At 42.0% G+C, this 24,115-nt stretch overlaps 1 protein-coding gene and 1 pseudogene across 2 annotated transcripts; one reads left to right on the forward strand and one right to left on the reverse strand.

Moving 5' to 3' along the window:
- Nucleotides 1-10,643: 10,643 nt before the first annotated feature.
- Nucleotides 10,644-14,252, reverse strand: LOC308268680 (chondroitin sulfate synthase 1-like; annotated as a pseudogene). The gene is made up of 4 exons: nt 14,188-14,252; nt 12,897-13,088; nt 12,293-12,866; nt 10,644-12,123 (listed from the first exon to the last, which is right to left on the reverse strand). The product of its transcript is annotated as a chondroitin sulfate synthase 1-like (transcript).
- Nucleotides 14,253-15,139: 887 nt separating this feature from the next.
- On the forward strand, nt 15,140-20,174 carry LOC308268682 (spastin-like; the record flags this gene model as incomplete). Its single annotated transcript, XM_080703789.1, is given in 7 exon segments — nt 15,140-15,205; nt 15,636-15,737; nt 16,498-16,595; nt 18,327-18,440; nt 18,618-18,899; nt 19,006-19,162; nt 19,164-20,174. Coding segments are annotated over 7 exon segments (1,830 nt in total).
- Nucleotides 20,175-24,115: the final 3,941 nt, after the last annotated feature.

Genomic DNA, 24,115 nt, shown 5'->3' on the forward strand with positions numbered 1-24,115 from the left:
GAACAAATACCATAAGACAAAAAAACAAACAAAAGGAGAACTAATGTTATTTCAAATAGAAAACATAATTTGTAGTGACAGGAAAGAAAAGTTATCTCTATACTAACAATGTCAATGGTTTTAAACACTCAGTTACAAGACGTAGACTGACAAAGTGAATTAAAACTCAAAACACAACTATATGCTGCCTGTAAGAAACACAGCTTATAGGCAGAAATATTCACAAGCTGAAGGTGAAAGGATGTAAAAAGTTCTTCCAGGTAAGTGATTATTGATAGCAAACAGGGGTAGCGACCCTTCTATCTGACAAAGCAGAAATTAAGCCAAAACTTATCAGAAAAGACAAAAGAGTCACTTATTGCTGATAAAAGTAACTACCCAACATGATAATATAGCCATAGTATTTAGGTCCCAAACATTGGTGCACCTATCTACCTAAAACAAAAAAGCCATGATATGAAGACTCAAATGGATCCCAACACAATTATTCCAGGAGACCTCAACATACATCTCAAACCATTAGATCAGTCTTCTAGATAAAAGATTAGTAAAGACACTCCAGACCTAAGCAACACTACAAACCATTCCATCCAACAATAGTTGAATATACATTCTTTAAAATAAACCATTTTAGGTTATGAAACAAGCAATAGTAAATTCTAGATAAATTAGTATAACTCGTTGCATTTTATAGATCAAAATGGACTGAAAGTAGAAATCAATAGTACAAAATCCAGAGTAATCACACAAGTACAATGAGATTGAATGATGCACGACTAAATTAAAATTGGATCAGAGAATAAATAAAGGTAGAAACTTAAAATACTTTAAAGTCTAATGAAAATAGATATACAACTTACCAAAATGGATGGGACACCTTGAAGCTGGTGTTAAGTGGAAAAGTTATAGCATTGAGCACCCACATGAGAAAATCAGAAAGCCTCTAAATAAACAATCTAATGTTTCATGTCAAGGCTCATGAAAAACAGAAACTAACCCCAAAACCAGCAGAAAGCAGGTTAGTCAAAATCACAGCAGAAATTAATGAAATAGAAAAAATCTAAAGAACAATAAAACAAAATGCTGTCCCCCCCCAGGCCAATTTTTATTTTTATTATTTATTTTTAATTTTGTATCAGTGCATTATATTCATACATCATTTGGAGGTTAAAAAAAACTTGTGTGGACATATATGTACATATCATGGATTTAACCCCTATCCAATTGCCACCTCATTCTCCCCATCCCTCCTTCCCTTGCTTGGCTTAGTGATTGACTTCGATATGTTTAAGTACATGTGTGTTTTAGAGAATTTCCTTCTTCCCACCTCCCATCCCCTCATTTAGGTGGTTTTGTTTGCTCCTCTATAAGATTAACCTTTTCATCTAGAGTTCCTCCTATGACCCATTTCTCCTTAGCTTTCACATATTAAGGAAAGCATCTGATTTCTTATTTTTTGTGACTGACTAATCTCACTTAGCATAATGTCCTCCAGTTCCATCCATTTCCCTGAAAATGATGTAATTGAGTTTTTTTAATGGCTGAGTAAAATTTCATTGTGTACATATCCCACAGTATTGTGATCCATTCATCTGTTGATGGACATCTTGGCTGGTTCCATAGTTTGGCTATGGTGAATTGTGCAGCCATGAACATAGATACACATACATTAGTTTGATAGTTTGGTTTCCTTTCTTTTGAATAGATACCCAACAGTGGTATTGCTGGATCAAATGGTAGGTTTGCTCCCATTATTCTGAGGATTATCCATACTGTTTTCCAAAGTGGTTGCACTAATTTGTGGTCCCACCAACAATGTTTTGAAGTTCCCATTTCTCTGCACCCTCACCAGTGTTTGCTGTTGTTTGTGTTTTGAATGATTGCCATTCTAGTTGGAGTTAGGTGAAATCTCAGGGTAGTTTTGATTTGCATTTCTCTGATTGCCAATGATGTTGAGCATTTTTTCATGCATTTATTGGCCATTTGAATTTCTTCTTTCATGAAGTGTCTATTTAGTTCGCTTGCCCATTTTTTGATTGGATGATTTTTTTAGTGTTGAGTTTCTTGAGTTCCCTTTATATTCTAGATATTAGTCCTCTATCGAAGAGGTAGGTGGCAAAAATCTTCTCCCATTCTGTTGGCTCTAGATTGAGGTTCTTGACAGTTTCCTTTGCTGAACAGAAGCTCTTCAGTTTCATACAATACTATGTATTGATTCGCCTTTTAGTTTGTTGTGCCTTTGGGGTCTTGTTGAGAGACTGTTTATCTGTACCTATGTGTTGCAGTGTTGGACCTATGCCCTCTTCAAGTAGCCTCAAGATCTCTGGCTTAATTTCCAAGTCTTTGATCCATCTTGAATTGACTCTTGTGCAGGGTGAGAGTGTGGGATTAATTTCCAATTTTCTACATATGATTAACCAGTTTGACAATACCATTTGTTCAACAGACTATCTTTTTCCAGTGTATGTTTTTAGCCCCTTTTTCAAAAATTAATTGGCTGAAAGTGTGTGGATTTTTTCTGGGTGTTCTATTCTGCACCATTAGTCTATGTGTCTGTGTGTCTGTTTTTGTGCCAGTATCATGCTGTTTTTATTACAATGGGGTTTGTGTGGCTCGGTTATTTAGCCCAGGGACACTTCTGCTGCTCTGGGAAGCTATGATTATTTGAGACCTTACTGGCCACTGGCCTTGGTGCTTGTGGTACCCAAACATTGTCACATGAGTACTTATAGCCTTCCAATCCTACAATACAGTTATTATTTTGTACCACAAACACCACTGTTGGTGGTGCAACAGGTATGGCTAGAGACTCTGCACAGGTAGCATGAACTGTTGACCTTATTTCCAGTCCAAGGTTCTCGGGAGACTGTCTGCTAATTCCTATTTGTGCTGTGCCTATCTGTATTTTCTGCCCTCACCTCTGTAGTGATGTTTTGAAAACTCACATATCCCATTAATTTGGACCTTGGTGAGTCCCTGTAGCAAGACAGGCTCTGTGGAGAGAGTTTGTAAACTCATAGTCTCGACAAGCTGTTGCAGCTTATTGGTTCCCTGTTGAAAGTGTCTGTGGTTTCTTGGTCCTGATGAGTTCAGCTATAGCCACCACTCTCTGGGCATTTTGGGTGGTGGTCTGTACACTGAGTGGTCAAGACCACTCAGTGGTCTTAATGAGGTGGGTTGTAGCCACTTGATTCCCTGTAAGAAGGATCTATTCTATTGTTTCTTAGTGCAGACAACTTCAGTTGCAGTAACAAAAGCTTGCTAGATAATTTGGCTGTGTAGTCTAGAAAAAGTCACCATTATGAGGTATACAAATGCGGCTAGAAGAACAAGATTGATTTTTGGTGTATGTTCTCTGAAATCACTTGCTTAATAAGATTTAAATTTTTTCTTTGCTCTAGTTGGTCTCTGAGAACCGCCAGGTTCCAGCAAGGCTTTTCAAGGTGGTGCCTGCTTCTGCCTTCTGGTCACCCTTTTTCCAGTGTTTATAAATTTGTCTGAAATGTCAATGAAAGTTTGAAAAGTGAAAAGAGTGAATTTAAGGAGGATGATTGTAAGGCCATTTCGTTCAGTTTTCCCAACAAAAAAATCCTAAATTGGCTGCGGGAAAAGGGCAACAGATTGAAAAATGGGAGAATGTAGTGAAGGACAAATGAGAAGCAGATGAGAGCCTGTGTGGTCCTAGGATGGTGGGAGAAATAGAGCTTAGGATCACACACAGCCCAGTGGAGACCTCTGCCATTGCAGCATCAGGTGGAAAACTCACAGGAACACTGAGCCTGGGGGGCCTCACAGATAAAGAAAACCCAAATCCTCTGCATTGATGTATCTGTGTCCTGGGAAACCATGAAGTAGAGAAGATCAAGACTAAATATTTTTTGACTGGACTCACTCAATCTCAGCTGACCACTGTCCATGGAGCCAAAGGTCAGACGCAAGCTGCAGTGGGTTAAGTCCAATGTTAGCCTACCAGATCTGAATTGGGTTCTGGAGCTTATTACCACAAGGCCTCATTTTATTGAGAAATCAAAAGCCCAAATAAAGGAAAATATTTTCTCAAGGTCACATGGGGACCTTTAAATTTGAACTGGAAGCAGCCTCAAGTTGCTTGATCAAACAGTTCTTGGAAGGCTCTCTGGGTGATGTCCACAGCCCAGAATCACCCTGGCTCTGAAACTCCAGACAAGAATTTTCCAGGGGTGTCAGAGCCCACACAGCTATAGCATGGCCCCAAGGTTGAAAGTGCAGGCCCCTGTTTCTCTCTTTGGCCCCATCTCCAGCTGCTGTCTTCCCCAAAGTGCTGCTCCTTCACCAGCCACCTGTCTGAGCCTCTGCTGATGGGGGTGCTTATGCTTCACCCTGAGGGCCCAACTGAGCCTGCCACCTGTTTTTGAAGCACCATACAGTTAACATTATATGCTTAAAATATCAGAAAAAAAAGAACACTACCTCATGACCAGTGAAAATACATGAAATTACTATTTCGATGTCCATAAATAAAGTATTCTTGGAACACATTCACTCAGGCATCTAGTGTGGACAATTTCTGGCCTTGAATTTAAAAAAAAGTGTTTATCAGTTGTGATAAGGGGCATATGGCCCTCAAAGGCCAGGATACTTACTGTCTGGCTTTTGATAAGAAATATTTCCAATGTCTTCTCTGGGAACCACATGGTTGCTGCAACTTCTGGGGCTTTGCAGTAGCTTCTCATTACCTAGAATATTGGTGCTCTGCTGGACACATGACCTCTCCCTTCCTTTCACTTAGATTCTTTTTAGGTGTCACCTCCTCATACATCCTTCTGCACCATCTTCCTGTACTTTCATGGACCTTCTCAGATTCATTTATCTGATTTAATATTTTTCTGTGGACTTATATATCCTTACTTTTGCCTTTCCAATTTTTGGCACTCTTCCTCAGTACTCTTCTCAGCTTCCTGACAGGAATGTCATCAAACATGATGAACCCTGGATCCAGCACCTAGCCAGAGCCTGACATATAGTAAGTGGTCAGTCAGTGAGTGTTTGCAGACTGAACAACTGAACAATATCATACAAGTAGAATACCTAAGAGCTGGGAACAAATGCCAAAACTGACCTTCACATAGAAGGTCTTGCTATTTTTGCGGTACTTAAATGGGCCTTAGAAAGAGGTAGAATTAATCTCTAAACAGAAGACTGTGGTATGAGAGGAGGGTATAAATAGGCAAAGCTCAGGAAACTTGACACAGAAGATAGTGATTCCACCCTGAATTCTGCTTTCAGGCATTAAGGATCTCCCACCTGAAATATGGTAAGCAATTTTCCAGAAGCTGTGGAAATGATTGTATGTGTGACTACAATCTGTCCAATCAGCAGAGAACATACCCCCTGGCCATGATGATTCGCTGAAGTTTGGGCTCATGACCAATCCTATCACATAAACCAGGCCTTACAGTTGGAACTATGGAGGAAGGTTGTTAAGACAGTTGGGCCACCAACTGTCATCTTGAGTGCAGAGTTGTCTGGAGACTGGCACAAGCTCAGAGGCAGTAAGCAAGTCAGTCCTTCTGACAGAATCCAGCATCCAGGAAAGCCTTGCTGATGGCCTTTGTCATTAGGTTTCTTAGTTTCCTAGATCATTCTCCTTATTTTCTTGCCTTGCTTGTGTACAGCAATTTGGATTAAGTTTTCTATCACTGTCATCCAAACACTTCTGACTTTTCCTACCAGATGGCTAAATGGAGAATTCTGGAGCTGTGAAAATTTGAATTTAGGCTAGCAATTAGGAGGACCTTCTGGGGTACACTGTGAAACTCCTAAGGGTATGTCTGCAGGGACCTAATCTGGAGATCTAGTAGATTCAAGCAACATCTGTCATAGGATTGCTATAGACTGAGACATTCAAGTTACATGAACCAAAGGATAATAAACCCTGTTAGGGAACCAACACATGTCCTCAAACAACAAAACTGAGGCTCAGTTGGAAGAAAGAAAAAAGGCCAGAGTGAGCAAGCCTGGAGCTGGACTGAAAATCTATTTGCCTCCTGGGAAAATCATCTGCTGTAAACTGTGTCATGGGTGCTCAGACATCCAACCAGTGCTCCGTGTGCCCCAAATGTCTGAGACTTGTAACCGCCATATGGCTGTGATGAGACCCCATCCATACATCCACACTGAGAGGCAAGAGGAAAGCCCGCTGAGTCTTTTCCATGACATTTTCCCTTGTCCTACCTTCAAAGCAGCATGCAGCATCCTTTTGTCTCACCTTGCTTGTCAATGACAGTCATACTCATGTGACCACAGGGCAGTCTCACATTTACAAGAGAAACCAGACCACCACATTACCACACCTGAGAACTTCTCACCCCTCTGAGCCTTAGGGACTCTGATTCCCCACTGGCTCAATAGAGGCCTTTCCTGGTGCAAAGGACCCAGTTGGGAAAGGATGTGCCCTTCCTGCTACTCCTCCATGTCTCTATTGACACCTGAATCCTGTGGCCCCTTCCCTGGCGGGCAGATCCAATGACTGTCATGGAAAACACTGACTGAGCTGATGAGAAATTGGTGTCTCATCCCCTGGAGGTCTGAAGGAAGTGGGTACCAAGATCTGGAACCTCTGGTGAGGAGAGAAGCAGGGTTCACATTGTCTAAGGAGGCTGCAGAAGCTTCAAAGATCAGGATACAACACGTAGGCCACAGAAAATCCACAGGCTGTGGATTGATAGAGGTCATGTGGGAATGACAGAAAATATCTGCAGTGAACACAAGACCTAGAGTTCCTCCCTATGACCCTTTTTCTACTTTTGCATATTACGGAGAGCATCTGATTTCTTAGTTTTTGTGACTAATCTCACTTATATGTACTCCGGGTTCAATAATTTCCCTGTAAATGATAGAACTTTGTTCCTCGTTTTGGCTGAGTAAAATTCCATTGTGTACATAGTTTTGCAGTCCATTTATCTGTTGATGGGCATCTTGGCTGGTTCCATAGTTTGGCAATTGTGAATTGTGCGACTATGAACATAGATATGTATATTATATGTATATATATTATGTATACATATATCTACATATTATGTATAATATGTATATTATACATTAATTTGGTAGTTGGTTTTGGGTATGTAGCCAGAAGTGGTATTGCTGAACCATATGGTAGATTCTTTCCCATTCTTCTGAGGATTCTATATCTATACTGCTTTCCAAAGCGGTTGCACTAATTTGCAATCCCACCAACAAGGTATTAGAGTTCCCACTTCTCCACATCCTCTCCAGCATTTGTTGTTGTTTGGCCTTTTTGTTTTTTAATATTCTTCAAGTCTCTTTTTTAAACACCCAGAACATCAATTATAGAAGTCCTTTTATAAATAGGGGTCAGTGTTATAATCTGTCTGTCTGCATGTGATAGAGATAACCTCAAAACACTGTTTAACTTGTACTGTTAGAAGAACTTTTGTAAAATCTTTACAGATAACTACTACAAAGTGTTATACAGAACAAAATTGTAAGAAACAAAACAAATCCAGGATTTATCTTTTCTCAAAGAAGGTGATCATCACACAATTGGAAACACACAAATATAAACCAGAAAAAAAGAACAATTTGTGTTCATAAGACATAAGTGGCACATGCGCAGCAGCCCTGCACCCCAGAGGGCTTGCACATTTGGGGATCAGAAATATATCCATCATACAAAGAAGCCAGCAATAGTTAACATCACAGTCATACATATATTAACTTAGCTTCTTCTTTTGGAGCAAACTCCAGAATTTATAGCTCAAGTAAAACAGATACAGTTACAGGTCTATGTGGCTTAACAGAATTGACAAAAATCAAAGAATAGCTTTATACCCATACCCTCTATAGGTCTAGGTATAAGTGTCAAAGATCAGAAATAGACTTATTTGATAAATGAATGCATCTTCTACAATATTATGGCACTTATTTAATCAAAGCACAAAGATTTAAACCATATCCTGCTAGTTCTCAGCCTGCATAATCAAAGGCCAAACAAAGAGAGCAAGCAAAAGAGATTATCTTCATTAAACAGTCAGCAACAAATATGATTTATGGTGCTTCTAAAGGGTGGAGAAGATGTGAGTGTGAATTGCCTGCAGTACAGAAAAACAGACTCTTGATTGTGACCTTCTGTTATGGTTTGGGCTGGAATGTCCCTCAGAAACTCACATATGGAAAGCATGTTCCCAAAACAATAATATTCAGATGTAATTTAATTTAATCAGAGCTCTAAACTTGTCAGTGGGTAATTCCACTGAAGGATTTGAATGGATTTGCTGGCTGGTACCTTAGGTGGGTGGGAGGGGCTGGAGGAGGCAGGCTACTGGTGGTGTACAGGCCTTGGGGCTGTATCTGTCCCTGGGCATCGCTTCCCGTCTCTGCTTCCTGCTGCCATTGAGTTGAGTTCAGCTTTCCTCTGCAATGTCCTGCTGCCATGAGGTCTGCCTTGGAGTTGGCTGGCTGTGGGCTGAGCCTCTGAAATGGTGAGCCAAATAGCCTTTTCCTTCTCTATAGTGCTCATGTCAGGCATTTCGATCACTGCAAAGGAAAAGCTGACGAAAACACCTTCAGATGCTGAGGTTAACTGGTTTACATTTGCAGAAGGACCAACAAACATTAGGTAATGACGGTCTGTGCTCACTCTGCTGAGACATCCACAACAGCATAGGAAGTTTTATGAAACAGACTGGGAGTCAGGGAAGTGGGGGGTGTAGACCCCAGAACAGTTTAGATCACTTTATTGCTGTTCAGTTTCTAGACCACATCATGAAAGGGGTTCAGTATTTTCTTTGGATTTTTGAAATCTAAATGAAAAAAAATTAAGGCACACATTTGATCTGTGATTTGAAAACAAACCTTCTGGTATAATGACAGATTCATACCACTTTTGTCCCCAAAACACATGAGCACCAAAATTGTCCAAGAACACTTAATATTTAGTAAAACAGAAATGTAAAAATTCAGGAGGGAGAAAAATGTTTTCAAATTGAAATCTTTGGAAGACCGGGCGTGGTGGTGTACGCTTGTAATCCCCACGCTTGGGAGGCGGAGACAGGAGGATCGTACAGGTTCGAAGCCAGCTAAGAGACCCTGTTTCCAAATTTTAAAAAAGTATAAAATAGGTCTGGGAGTGTAGCCCGGAAGTAGAAGGGCTTCCAGAAACCCCAGTACCACTAAAAAAAAAAAATCTGTGGAGATCAGTTTATTGCAAATAAAACATACTAACCACATTCCTAGTACCACATAAATAGTAATAACTAACAGTACTCAAGAAATGGCAGCACACTAAACAAACAATGGATATTAAATAAAGGTATTTCAAATACAAAAGACAAACAAAACAGCAACTGAAGGGGGAAGTATCCTTCTCCACCACACAACAAGATGAAGTGAGCAGACCAAACTCTTCGCCCACTGTTTTCATTAGGTGGTTTTGTTTGTTTTAGGATACTTCAACTCAGGAATCTATCACTTTCATACATTAGATTAAAATAATTCTTTGTCACCTTAAATATTAATATTTCGCCTTCTAAAGAGAAGGGTCAGGAAGAAAAAAAATGCCAATTCCTCCTTGGAATTTAATGCCAGGGCTACTTAGGCCAAAAGAAATGTAGGAACCACCACTGCAGGAGCCACCGTGGCTCTGAATGTACTTTCCCACATCCCTTGAGCATAAAAACTCACTTGAGGCTGGGTGTGGTGGCACACGCTTGTAATCCAGGCATTTGGGAGGCTGAGGCTGGAGGATCGCGGTTCGCAGACAGCTTCAGCTACTTAGTGAGGCCCTCCACAACTTAGTGAGACCCGGTCTCAAAATAAAGAATTAAAAAAAATAGGGCAGTGGGTGTAGCTCGGAGGTCGAATGCCCCTGTGTTCCATCCCCAGACGTGGAAAAACACAAAACAAAACAACTCACTTGACCATGATGGGGTAATAGAGTTTGGGTAAATTACTTGGAAAGCTCTCCTCAAGACAAGGATAATACAACTACCATCGCATCTCTCTACAACTTTACAATTAGAATGGGAGACGACTTACAAAAGAAAAACTATTGTAAAAAGACAAAAGGTAGAATCTGTACAAGCTTAATAGTCACAACAGAACATTTACCAGAGTTACAGTGCTTTCTGTTACAATAATACTTTGAGTAATGTTCATGTTTTCTGCCATAGGACTGTGAAGAAAGGACCAAGAAAGGAAATGTAAAAAGAAAGTCCTGTGCTTTAGGGACATTTCAGGTCAGAATTAAGCAGATCTGCTACAAAATGTTCAGCAAGATGTGTTCAAAGGCAAACACTGATCACATTTTTGTTCAAAAAAAAAGTCTTAAAGGCGTCCTACATAAGAAAACCACTTGGAAAATATCCTTGTATGGACTTCAAAAACTGATCATACAAAAACCTTTTGAAGCCGGGCGTGGTGGCGCACGCTTGTAATCCCCGCACTTGGGAGGCAGAGACAGGAGGATGGTGCAGGTTCAAAGCCAGCTGCGTGCCCTGGCTTAGGGGACCCTGTTTCCAAATAAAAATGTAAAAATAGGTCTGGGAGTGTAGCCCGGAGGTAGAAGGGCTTCCAGGAACCCCAGTACCACCAAAAAAAAAAAAAAAAAAACCTTTTGAAAAATAAATGTTAAAAGTGTCTTTTCAGCAGGCTCTCCTTGGGGAGCCATTATTATTGCTGCTTTTGCTGTAACTTGGATCTTTTTTTTTTTTTTTCCAGCCACATTTCTGCCAGCTGCTGCATGGACCTAGACATTGACGCCTTGGACCTCAAGCACATTTTGTACTGTTTGGGATCCAGGTTGGGGTCACAGAAGACAAAGTGGTGGACATGGACGACTCCCACTTCCTGGCTTCTGAATGTCTTCAGACCTGCATGGACCACCTTGTTGAAGAAGTCCACATCCTCCAGCCCCCAGCCTTGGATGGGAACTTCAAAGCTGCCCACTCAGACAAGATATCCCTTATAAATACAAGTAATGTCAAACCCATAGTTACTCTAGAAGCCAGTTTTCTGAGTAAAGGCAAAATGGTTGTCACAGGGAACTTTCCCACTATAAATAATCTTTGAATTATACTGGCTAAAGATGATTGAGAAATATATTTGTTGGCCCAGAACCTTATTTGTTTGACGCCACTGCAGGAATTCTATAAACACGAGATCCACGTCACAGAAGAAGAACAAGGACTCGTTGAACTGGGAAGACCCCCCACCTCCAGGGCCAGAGCTCTCAAAAACTCTCCAGAAACAGACAAGACGTTGGAGTACTTGGCTCAGTAATCTCTCACCAGTTCAACCTGTTTGGCCTTGTTAGGTTGGAGTCAGAATTGAAAAGCAGAACGACCAGTTTGACATTCTGATTTGGGATGAGACATGTCTTCTCGAAGTTTCCCATAAATATCACAAACATGTCAAAGTGTCCAGACAAAGGAATCGGCAGGTTTATCTTTTTATCTTTGGGCTCTTTGTGCTAGTTCTTGGACCCAGGTTGCTGGAAGGGAACGAGCTTCTTCAGGGAATTGAATGAAGAGGAAAGACAGGGACCCGGAGTCCTGGTTGATCCTGCACGTCCATTTCCTCGCACTCCACAAACTGGATCTTGCTAAAGGTCTGCTGCAGGTAGGCGTGCCTCCGCACAGGCACCGTCATCTTCTTCCTCTTGTGCTTCTTGTCTAGCAGCAGCAGGTACAGGATGTACTCTGCCCTGGATCTCCTTGAAGTCACGATGCACCCTCGGGTCTTGGCGTTGGTGTTGATCATCTCCATCATCTGCCTGATGATGTTGTCCAGGGCATCCTACACGTACTTCCCAGTGAGAAGCTCCCACTCGAGGATCTCTCTGCTGGTGGGCCTGAAAGGACATGAAGGAAGGGGGGAGCCCCAGCTGCAGGCTGTCCTTGTGGATCTCTGTGTTGCTGTACTTTCTCATCAGGACGATTTTTCGGTGGAGCTGGATTGTGTGATGCCACAGTTCAGTGATTTTGCGACTGAGGTGTAGCTGTGCAGTCTGTACTGGTAGGGTGGGGTTTTGTTGGGGTGTAACATGATGGCTCAGTGAATTTTACTGTAATGGAGATCTCTGATGTATCCCTTCTTATTTTGCTCATAATTCTCATGAAAAAGCTGCTGCAAGCCAGGCGTGGTGGCACACGCCTGTAATCCCCATGCTTGGGAGGCAGAGACAGGAGAATCGCGCAGGTTCAAAGCCAGCCATGTAAAAAATAGGTGTCTGGGAGTGTAGCCCAGAGGTAGAAGGGTTTCCAAGAACCCCAGTACCACCACCAAAAAAAAGCTGCTGCATCTCATAAGACAAAGCACACTGCACACCCGCAAACCTCCAGACACATCTTCCCACCTTCACATCCTCATGCATAGTGTACATCTCCCGGAGACACTTGTAGATGTGTGGTACCATCCTCCGAAGCACCTCCCGGCTCATGATCATGTCAGACCCACCCCCATGCAGAAGTTCTCACCAGGCTCAAGGGCCAGTTTCCCCATTTCTTCATGGTACCCAGTCCTGTCTGCCCAAGTAAGAGTATCTCACTACTATTCAAACTCCTCAGGAAACTCTCATACGATCTCCTTCTATGTAAACATTGTCATCTGCTCCAATAAACCATTCATACTTGTCCAAGTGGTGGTCATGCATGTAGTTGAGCATCATGAAAGACTATGTAGAGGTCATCCATGCCCCGTAGTGACACTATTGGAATTGGGATGGATGTATCTGAACCTTCACTAGAGAAGAACTGACTTTCACCTGGAATTGTCTTGGACCACGTTCTGTATGCGGCCACAGTGCAGGTCTGCAGGTATTTCTGCCGGTCATGACTCCCACTAAGAGAAAGTTCCTGTCATGCGAGCTGTCCTCCGGGGTCAAGCTGGTCGACTACAGCTGTGCCTCATCACCCTGGGCCTCCGCTGCCCTGCCCTGAGCTGCCCTGGACAGCAGCCCTCCAGGCCAGGGGTGGCGCTGCAGGCCCCTCCAGTGCAGCTCCAAGACATGGGGCAGAACCATCTACGAGGCCAGCACGAAGCCTAGCAGGAGCCTAAGCAGCAGGTTGAGCCATGCGCACCGCAATGCCCTTGCCTCAGTGTCAGCTCAGCTTACGTGCCTCAGGTCCGGCTGCGCGAGTCCTCAGTATTTTCATAGTGACTTTTTTAAGGGAGTGGCACAGGGCAGTCCTTCTGAGAGGCCTGACCCAGGTGAGCCATTCAGCCAGGCTGAGTTTCCACAGGCTGATAAGCAGAGAGCAAGACATCTCGTGCATCAGAGGCCTCCCTGGCTGAAGCCTGGAGAGATGGAGGTTAACAGGGAATATTTACCACGGCAAGCTCCAGGTTCCTAGGCCCATTATTTTCATCTTCTGTGGTGAATGTGGTATTCAAAAAGCCCTCCAAAGGGCTTCCTCTGGTTTTCTAAGGAGCTTGAGAAACACCCAGGAGGCCTAAGAAGAGGAAGGTCTTGGCTGCTGGGCCCAGGTCACATCTTCTGTCTCTCACTAATCCCAGGTTCAGATGCACAGGAAGGGCTTCTGGTTGGGTTCTCAAGAGCAGAGGTCTGCTGGAGATTCCAGTAGGAAGTGAGTGGATCGAATTTCATTTCACAAGATGCCCCCTGGGTAAATGTGCATGGTGAGCTTTTGAGGGGGTAGAAAACTTCCCCCCATGAGGATGAACCCAGAGTTATCTCTGAGAGCAGAGACTGACTGCAGACTGGACACTGCAGAGCAAAAGAGATAGGAAGGGTAAGAAAACTGGAGTAGAAAGGGGTTGGGAGAAAAGAGGAGGCAGCAGAGAATGAGGAGGAGAGAGAAGGAAGATGTGAAGGAAGAGGAGTGAAGTTTCAGGAGTACTGGACTAGAGGGTAGGAAGAGAGTAAATAGGATGGAGAGAAGAGAATTAGGGGAGATGAAGGAAGGAGGAGGAAGGCTGGTACACACGGAAGGGGAGAAGAAAACAGGGAGCAGACGGGGTGGGGGGGGGCAAAAGCAATGGCTGGAAGGGAGCCCTGCAGGACAGGCTGAAGGAGTGACCATCTCAGGAGAGAAGAAAGAGCACATTCTAGAGCATGACATGAACTGGGGAGACAGGCCTATTGCTTGCTGGGCAGGAAAGGATGGGAAGAATTCCTTCCAGGGGTTTCCATGTGACTGTCCCCAATCATGGGTGTTTTTTTCTCACAACATGGCTTGTTGGGCAGAGGCCACCAAGCAGGGCTGCGATGTCCCCTCCTTATGCTCTGTCATCACTCAGTATTCCTCTGCAGCTTCCCAGTGTCCCTGCCCTGATCCAGGACAGAATGTCATGGGAATCCTGCTCTTTAGTCCCTTAATGCGCTGAGGCCACAGTACTGTATCTCTTACACTCCCTGGGTCCAACTGCGTCTCTTTCTTTCCTTCTTTCTTTCCTTCTTTCTTCTTTCTCTCTGCTCTTATGCCTGAAGCTTTAGAACCCTGCTTATAAGTGCCTGTGCCTGATTAATGGTGCCTGTCTGCCTGTCTCATTTACTCTGTGAACCCGCATGGTGGTCTCTTCCCTTTTTCCCCTGTGCATCTGAGCCTGCACGCACTGGGTCTTGTGTTCACTTCAGAGATTTTCTGTCATCCCCACATGACTAGAGGCCTCAATCCATTCACCGCATGTGGGTTTGCTATGCCCTAAGGATTGTATCCTTATCTCTGAAGCTTCTGCAGCCTCCTCAGACAGTGTGAACCCCACTTCTCTCCTCACCAGAGCTTCCAGCTCTTGATACTCAAATCCTTAAGGCCTCCAGGGGCTGAGGTACCAATTTCTCATCATTTCAGTCATTGTTTTCCATGTGGCCATGCATCTGCCCCCCAGGGAAAGGGACACAGGATCCGGGTATCAATGGAGACATGGGGGAGTGGTAGGAAGGGCACATCTTTTCCCAACTCTGTCCTCTGCACACTGTGGACAAGGCTTCTGCTGAGACAGTAGGGATCAGAGTCCCCAAGGTTCAGAGGGTGAGAAGTTCCCAGGTGTGGTGAGATGGAGGTCTGGCCTCTCTTGTGAATGTGAGACTGCCCCTGAGGTCACATGATTATGACTCTGTCGTTGACAGGCAATGTAACTTGAGACAAAGAGATATTGCGCGAGCTACTGTGAAGGTAGAATGAGGGAAAATGTCATGGAAGGGAATCAGGGGGCTCTCCTCCTGCCTCTCTGTGTGGATGTATGGGTGAGTCTGTCTCATCATAGCCATATGGTGGTTACAAGTCTCAGACATTTGGGGCACACGGAGCACTGGCTGGATGCCTGAGCACCCACGACACAGTTCACAGCAGATGATTTTCCCAGGAGGCAAACAGGTTTTCAGTCCAGCTCCAGGCTTGCTCACTCTGGCCTTGTTCTTTCTTCCAACTGAGCCTCAGTTTTGTTGTCTAATGTGGGGACATAAGTTGGTTCCCTAACAAGGTTTATCCTTTGATTCATGTGGGTAACTTGAGTGTCTCAATCTATAGCAATTCCATGGTAGATGTTGTTTGAATCTTCTAGATCTCAAGATTAGAGCCCTGCAGACATACCTTTATGAGTTTCATACTGTCCCCCCAAAAGGTCTTCCTAGAAGCTGAATTCAAATTTTCACATCTCCACCATTCTCCATTTAGCCATCTGGTAGGAAAAGTCAGAAGTGTTTGGATGACAGTGATAGAAAACTTAATCCAAATTGCCGTACACAAGCAAGTAAAGAAAACAAGGAGAATGATCTAGTAAACTAAGAAACCTAATGACAAAGGCCATCAGCAAGGCTTTCCTGGATTCTGGATGCTGGATTCTGTCAGAAGGACTGACTTGCTTACTGCCTCTGAGCTTGTGCCAGTCTCCAGACAACTCTGCACTCAAGATGACAGTTGGTGGCCCAACTGTCTTAACAACCTTCCTCCACAGTTCCAACTGTAAGGCCTAACTTTTGTGATGTAATTGATCATATGCCCCAACCTCAGCCAATTAGCATGGCCAGCAAGAATGGTTTCTGCTGATTGGACAGATTGTAATCACATGATCATTGTCTCCAAGGCTTCTTGAGAAATGCTCACCATATTTCAGGTGGGGAATTCTGTAATGCCTGAAATCAGAATTCAGGGTGGAATCACTGTCTTCTGTGTCTAGTTTCCTGAGCTTTGCCTGCTCATACCCTCCTCCTACACCCAGTCTTCTGTTCAGAGATGAATGCCTCCCTCTTTCTAAGGTCCATTAAGTACCACAAAAATAGCAGGACCTTAAAGGTCAGTTTTGGCATTTGTTCCCAGCTTTTAGGCATTCTACTTGTGTGATATTGCCATCAGTTGTTCAGTCTGCTAACACTCACCACTTGCAATGTGTCAGGCTCTTGCGAGGTGCTAGATTCAGGGATCATCATGTTTGATAACATTTCTGTCATAAAGCTAACAAGAGTACTGAGGAAAAGTGCCAAAAATTGGAAAGACAAAGGTAAGGATATGTAAATCCACACAAACATTATTGAATCAGGTAAATAAATCTGAGAAGGTCCGTGAAAGTACAGGAAGTTGGGCAGAGACGCCTCTGGTGCTGCCGAGTTTGGGCCCTGCACCACAGATGCACAAAGAGTAAAAAAAATAAATGCTCTCTCTAAAATGTGAAAACTAGAGAGAAAAGGGGTCATTGAAGAAATTTTAGACAAAGGAGAAACCATAGATGAGCAAATAAGGTGACCTAATTGAGGGGTATGGGCAGGGAGAAGGAAATTCCCTAATGTATATGATGTATATTCACAAACATATCAAATTCAATAACTAAGATAAACATGAGAAGTAGAAAGGAGGAAGTAATTGGGTGGGAATTGGGAAAGGACTAAACGATGATGTGTGCACATATGTGTCTACCATCTTTTACTCTATTAATACGTATGACTATAATGCATCAATATAAAATAGAATAATAAAAATAATTTTAAACATTAAAAAATGTTCAGCATCTTTAGCAATCAGAAAGTTGCAAATCAAAACCACACTGAGATTCCTAAATCCAAGTAGAATGACAATCATCAGGAAATCAAAAACTAATAAATGCTGGCAAGGATGGAGGGAAATAGAAATTCTTCTACACCATTAGCAGGATTGTAAACTAGTAAACCACAATTGAGATCAGTGTGGAGAGTCCTCAAAAAACTGAGAATGGATCCAACATCAAATTCAGCTATACCACTCCTGGGTATCTTTACATCAACACAATTCACAATAGCTAAATTGTGGAACAAACCTAGGTATTCATCAACAGATTAATTGGTTTACAAAATTATGGAATATATACACAATGGAATTCTCCTCAACCATAACAAACAAAATTATGTCATTTCTAGAAAGATGGATAGACCTGGAGAACATTATGTTAAGTGAAATTAGCCATTTACAGAAAGTGAAAAAGTCATATGTTTTCTCTCCTATGTGGAAGTTAGTGAGAAATTGGGATACAGGAGGGACTTAAGACAAAATGAAGGAGAAGCCCCATTGAAGTGAAGGAGATTTTCCAGGGTATGTGAGAGGGAGAAATAATGAAGAAAACACTTCTATTGAAATTATTTGCATATGTGGGAATAGCAGTGCCAATCTCAATATCACATATGTGGAAGGGACGGAGTGCGGAGGGAGCCAGGGGAATACTCACCAATTGTCATGTGCATATATGTCACTATTACTGTGAACTAGATTATGAGACTATAAAACTATGATGCACCAATGAAAATCTTTTTAAAAAGGACATAGAAGAAAGAGATGTCATGAGGAGACAAAAATAAACAGATGTCCTGTCGATGATCAGGTGACTGAGATGTTCATTCTGGATTAGGGCAGCAGTAGCAGCAAACACATAAGATATATGTCACCATTTGCTCCGATGCCCACTTAGCACTTGATGACAGTCTGAGCACAACCCTGCTTGGGGATCTTTCTTCCTGTTCTTGCAATACATGTCAAGACACATTAAAAAAAAAAAAAAAAAAAAACAGGTGAAGGAGAAGGGAGGGCACTGAAGATGACAAGATTTCCAGTGACTGCAACCGAACCAAAGGTCAAAAGTTTTATCTAGGTCAGAGGCAAGATGATGGCTCAGGAAAAGTTAATTCTTCAAAGAGTTTAATCATTGGTTTCAGTGCTCACCTTATAGAAACAGGACCTTCTCAACGATCTCAGCAGCATCTAACAGAAACATTTTGTGTGCCCACATCTTTGTTCAGGACCAAGAAGCCACAGGAAGAGGATTTTAAACACCCATGTGCTTTCCGAGTCCAGGGCCATTTAAGGAATAGGCATAATTGATTTATTAAATGTACACTTATGCAGAACACATATATCTATTTGTCGTTATGTGTTAAATACTAATAAATTGGAGCTCCGGGGGCCCGCCGTGCGGGGTCGCCGTCGGACTGCAGAAGGCGGGTTATGGCAGCAGCGAAAGTGAGAACTGTGAGTGAGTTCTCCGGCTGGACCGGGGGAAGAAGGCTCCGGTGGCAGCGCCTGCAACCCGGTGCCTCCCAGGCCCCCCTCCCGCCCCTCCAGCCGCCGGGCCGGCCCCTCTGCCTCAGCCTCCGCATAAGCGGAGCCTGTAGTCCTTCTCCTACCCGCTGTTTATAGGTTTCGCGCTGCTGCCCTGTCTGGTGGCCTTTCTCTGGGCCTCCAAGAGGAGTTTCGGGGCCGCACCGAGCGTGTCCGAGCTCTCCACATCTCCATTGCCCTGCGCATTGATGGGGACGAGAAAGCAGGACAGAAGGAGCAAGCTGTGGAATGGGATAAGAAAGGTACTGAAGAACTAGAAAAAGGAATAGCTGTCATAGTCACAGGACAAGGAGAACAGTGTGAGGGAGCTAGGCGCCTTCAAGCTAAAATGATGACTAAGGTGGTTATGGCGAAGAATCCGTGACCACTTCTAGAGGAGCTGCGACCTGATTTGCAGTCTTCCAAGTCACAAACGGACGTCTATAACGACAGTTCGAACCTGACATGTCGAAATGGACATCTCCAGTCAGAAAGTGGAGCTGTTTGGAAAAGATCCCTTAACACATGCTAGTAATTCACTGCCTCGTTCAAAAACAGTTATGAAAACTGGATCCACAGGTCTCTCTGGTCACCACAGAGCACCCAGTTGTAGTGGTTTATCCATGGTTTCTGGAGCAAGACAGGGGGCCTGGTCCAGCAGCTGCTGCTCATAAGGGTACTCCAAAAACAAATAGAACAAATAAACCTTCTACCCCTACAACTGCTGCTCATAAAAAGAAAGACTTGAAGAACTTTAGGAATGTGGACAGCAACCTTGCTAGTCTTATAATGAATGAAATCGTGGACAATGGAACAGCTGTTAAATTTGATGATATAGCTGGTCAAGAGTTGGCAAAACAAGCATTGCAAGAAATTGTTATTCTTCCTTCTCTGAGGCCAGAGTTGTTTACAGGGCTTGGAGCTCCTGCCAGAGGGTTGTTGCTCTTTGGTCCACCAGGAAATGGGAAGACAGTGCTGGCTGAAGCAGTAGCTGCAGAATCAAATGCAACCTTTTTAAATATAAGTGCTACAAGTTTAACTTCAAAATACGTGGGAGAAGGTGAAAAACTGGTGAGAGCTCTTTTCGCTGTGGCTCGAGAACTTCAACCTTCTATAATTTTTATAGATGAAGTCGACAGCCTTTTGTGTGAGAGAAGAGGGGGGGAGCACGGTGCCAGCAGATGCCTCAAGACTGAGTTCCTGATAGAATTTGATGGGGCACGGTCTGCTGGAGATGACAGAGTTCTTGTAATGGGTGCCACTAACAGGCCACAGGAGCTTGATGAGGCTGTTCTCAGGCGTTTCATCACACAGGTATATGTGTCTCTACCAAATGAGGAGACAAGACTGCTTTTACTTAAAAATCTGTTATGTAAACAAGGAAGCCCACTGACCCAAAAAGAACTAGCTCAACTTGCTAGAATGACTGATGGATATTCAGGAAGTGATCTAACAGCTTTAGCAAAAGATGCAGCACTGGGTCCAATTCAAGAACTGAAACCAGAACAGGTGAAGAATATGTCTGCTAGTGAGATGAGAAATATTCGATTATCTGACTTCACTGAATCCTTGAAGAAGATAAAACACAGAGTGAGTCCTCAAACTTTAGAAGCCTACATAGGTTGGGACAAGGACTTTGGAGACACTGCCGTTTAAGGAAATGCCTACTGTAAGTCTAGAGAACATTTTACTTAACACAAAATACATGATCTTCAGTGAACATTATCAGCTACAGAAACTCAGCCTAAGTTTACAGGACTTTTCAGAGTCTTAAAATTATTTGTGTACTAAACTTGAAAATGAACAAGAAAAGAAACGTTAATAAAATATACAGTGTGAGTGGAATATTTGTTAAGGCCTTCTTGCCTTGATGTTCATGGTTATCTCAATGGGCGCTGAAAGAACACATGAAAACCTGATTCTGTTCTTCTTTACCAATAGGATCATAATGTAAATAATAATTTGTATATTGTGTTGCAGATGAAAGTATTCCAGACACAGTGAGTGGTAGAGGACACAAGAGCCTTTGGTTGTCTTTTAATGTTTTTCATAAATAGTCTCCCCCCCCACCCCGTTTTCCTCTCCTGATGTTTTTGTTTTTATTTTTTGGTGGTACTGGAGGTTGAACCAGGGGCATTCTACCTCCAAGCTACACCTCCAGCCCTATTTTTTAATTCTTTATTTTTGACACAGGGTCTCACTAAGTTGCAGAGGGCCTAAGTAGCTGAGGCTGGTTGCGAACCTGCAATCCTCCTGTCTCGGCCTCCCAAATACTGGGATTCCAACTGTGTGCACCACACCTGGCTCCTGATGTTGTCTTAACTCTTTGTGATTGGCATTCTACTCTTAACATTGTCTTTTTGTTCTTTTTTCAAATCCAATGTGCCAAATAAAACTCTTTCCTAATAGCAATAGGAAAAAGCTATTTTAAGACCTTTTTCTTCATATATCTACAACATTAACCAGAAGTTGTATACATTTCACTTTTTATTTTTCAATTACTTTGCTGAAATTTAGAAGGAAATACAGCAACAAAGCAAATCTGGAGAAGGCGTGAAGGCCCGTTACCCTGTCATATGACATGCAGGTTGTTCCTCCTGTGTCCTGCTTTATCCCTGATATGTCACAAATCTATTTCAAACTGTTAATTTATCCCAAACAAAATTTATTTTCTGCTAGAATTATACTGATACTTAATTGCTATAAAAGTGGCTCCAATGTGGGAGAAGGGAAATACTGGGAGTTAAGACATTTCTAATTTATTACTTGTTACTTTCTTATTGTTTACAGGATAATTATAAGCCAGTAAACCTCCCATCTTTTATTCTTAATATATTACGAATCCCTTCAGTGAAACTTAAAATACTGAATTTTTATACATTGCATACATTTTATAGGTTTCTTGTGCTCATTTTATTAACTAAAAAATTCTAGTCTGTTGATCTAACTTCTTTTTCCTCAGAATGTACAGTAATTCTGTTTGTCGTTTAAGTATTCCTGGATTTTTATTATAAAAAGTCTTTGTAGGAAGTAGAGATGCGTATCATGAACTTTAAAGACTATAAGAAAGGCAAATGGATATTTGTGCTTAGTTTAAGTTAAAAAACTAATAAATTGGTTTATAAATCATATTGTTATAAAAAATCCCAGAGTCACAACTGTAGAAAATTCCCATTAGAGGAAAAAGTAAGTCAGGCTGGAATAATAAAAGGAAATTGAATGGGCATTTCAAGAAAGCCCAGTGGGGAGATGGCATTTCTCTGTGATGTTAGAATCTCTCCTCTCCCCTTCCCTCCCCTACCCCCCTCTCTCCCCGTCTCGTCTCTCCAAAGCTACTTCCTAGGTTGCATTGTGGAAGACGTTTCTTTTTTGATATGTTGTGGTAGGTTGTGTGTGTGTGTGTGTGTGTGTGCGCGCGCGCGCGTGTGTGTGTTCCTGGGGTTCCTGGAAGCCCTTCTACCTCCGGGCTACACTCACAGACCTGTTTTATATATTTTTTTTATTTGGAAACAGGGTCTCTTAAGAAAGCGCGGCTCGCTTGGAACCTGCGTGATCCTCCTGTCTCCGCCTCCCAAGCTCAGGATTACAAGCGTGTGCCACCATACCTGGCGTTGAGGTAGTTTTAATGTTTATTTTTATGATAATAATCTTCAGCACCGTTTCATATTCAAACTGGGCCATCATATTATTTTTAATATTTATTGGTTCATTATTGTCATACAGCTTACTGGGGTAAAAGTTGCTGAGGCATACTTGCACATATCACCCAATTAGCCCTTACCCAATTCCCCCTCCCTCCTCATGTTTGGCTTAGTGATTGACATTGATATGTTTGTTAATGTACATCATGTGCATTACACAATTTCCCTCTTACCCCTCTCATCCTCTTAGTTAAGGTCTTATTTGCTCATCTATAGTATCTCCTTCTTTGTCTAGAGTTCGTACTATGATCAGATTTCTGAGATTGATAAAAAGCTATAGATTTCCCAATTATTTCCTATCCTACATATGAAACCTTCGTAGAGCCAGGGAGGAGATCTAAGGGTAGGGGAGGAGGAAAAATGAGGTTCATTAATGGAAATACTACCATAAACAACTATGTGTATAATGTGAATATATCAATGTCAATCTCTATACTCTGAATTGGGAGGGATGGAAATGGAGAGGTGGGGGGGGGCACCAAGTGCTGTGTGCCTGTATGTCATTGTCAACATGATTTACATTATACTGTGAGACTATAATACACCAATAAAAGCACATTGATACAAAATTTAAAAGCTATATAATTTAAAAATACATTGTGATAATGAAATAAGAACTATTTGCCCAAATGCACAACAAAGAAAAAATATTAATCTTTTAATGGTTTACATGGGGTTAACTCTACATTTAAAAAACACAATTTTTCTCAAATGTGCTTGTAGTAGTAACTTGCTGATTTGTTAACAAAATACCTAAGACAACCTACAAACAGAAAGGTTTATTTTAGCTCACAATTTCAAAGCTTCCAGTCTGTGTGTGTTTTTTCTGTTTTGGTTGTTTTTTTTTCGGTTTTTGTTTTTGTTTTGTCCCTATTGCTTTGGGACTATGGTAACACAGTCTATCTTGTAAGAGCACTTGTCAAACAAGACTGTTCACTTTGTGGTGGTCAGAAAGCAAAGAAAGAAAGAGGAGGAACTGGTATCCCCAGTATCTTCTTCAAGGATCCACCCATAATGATCCAACTTCCTTTTACCAGCACCTTTTCTTAAAGGATCCACCATCTGTGACACTTTTATAAAATAGTGACCATGCCTATAAAAATCATGGGCTTTGAGGAGCTCTTCCCAGACTTAACATAGTTTCTCATGACAAATTTTAAATTATTATATTGGATAATAAATGTGTTTTGCCAAAAAAGAAACAGGAAGCACTTGGAGGCTTTGATAATTTAGAATATTTAAATATTTGGTTTATGTACATATGAGTTTCTATAAATTTTGGCAAAAATCACAATATTCCTTTAAAAAGTCTTTTTGAATAAAACAGGCTGAGTTAAGAAATTTTAATTTAAAGTGGAGTTACATCTTCCAGCAGATTTTCCATCATATGAACAATGTTATCATAATATTGTATTTTACATAAAAGAGTTTTTATTTCTGATTATTTGAAATTTACAAGTTACTTTCCTTGGGTTTATGGATTATCTAAAGCACTGTTTAGAGATATTGTTGCATCTTCTCAGTCCAGTGTCTCCACATGAGCTGCTCTTCATTGGTCTCAGAACTTTCCTTCAGGTTCCTGGGTACTTAGGTTACTTCCCAGCACCAACTCTGCACATGACTTCTCTATCCCTCCTTGAAACATTCTCCCCAACGCTCGACACAAAGCAAATACCTATGCATTATTCATTTAAAACATCATATACATAGTCAAATGTGTCCTGAATCTTCAAACAAGGACATTAGACATATCTTCTCATGTTCGCCTGAACTAACCTAACAATAATTCACAATGTTTAAAATTATGAAATAATGGACAGGCATTCGAGGTTAAATCATTTATACTGACCAACATTGCCCGTTTTGGCATGGTAAATTCTGAAAGAAAATTCTTTG

This window comes from Muscardinus avellanarius (assembly GCF_963383645.1).
Source record: "Muscardinus avellanarius genome assembly, chromosome: 10".
In the NCBI taxonomy this organism is placed as follows: domain Eukaryota; kingdom Metazoa; phylum Chordata; class Mammalia; order Rodentia; family Gliridae; genus Muscardinus; species Muscardinus avellanarius.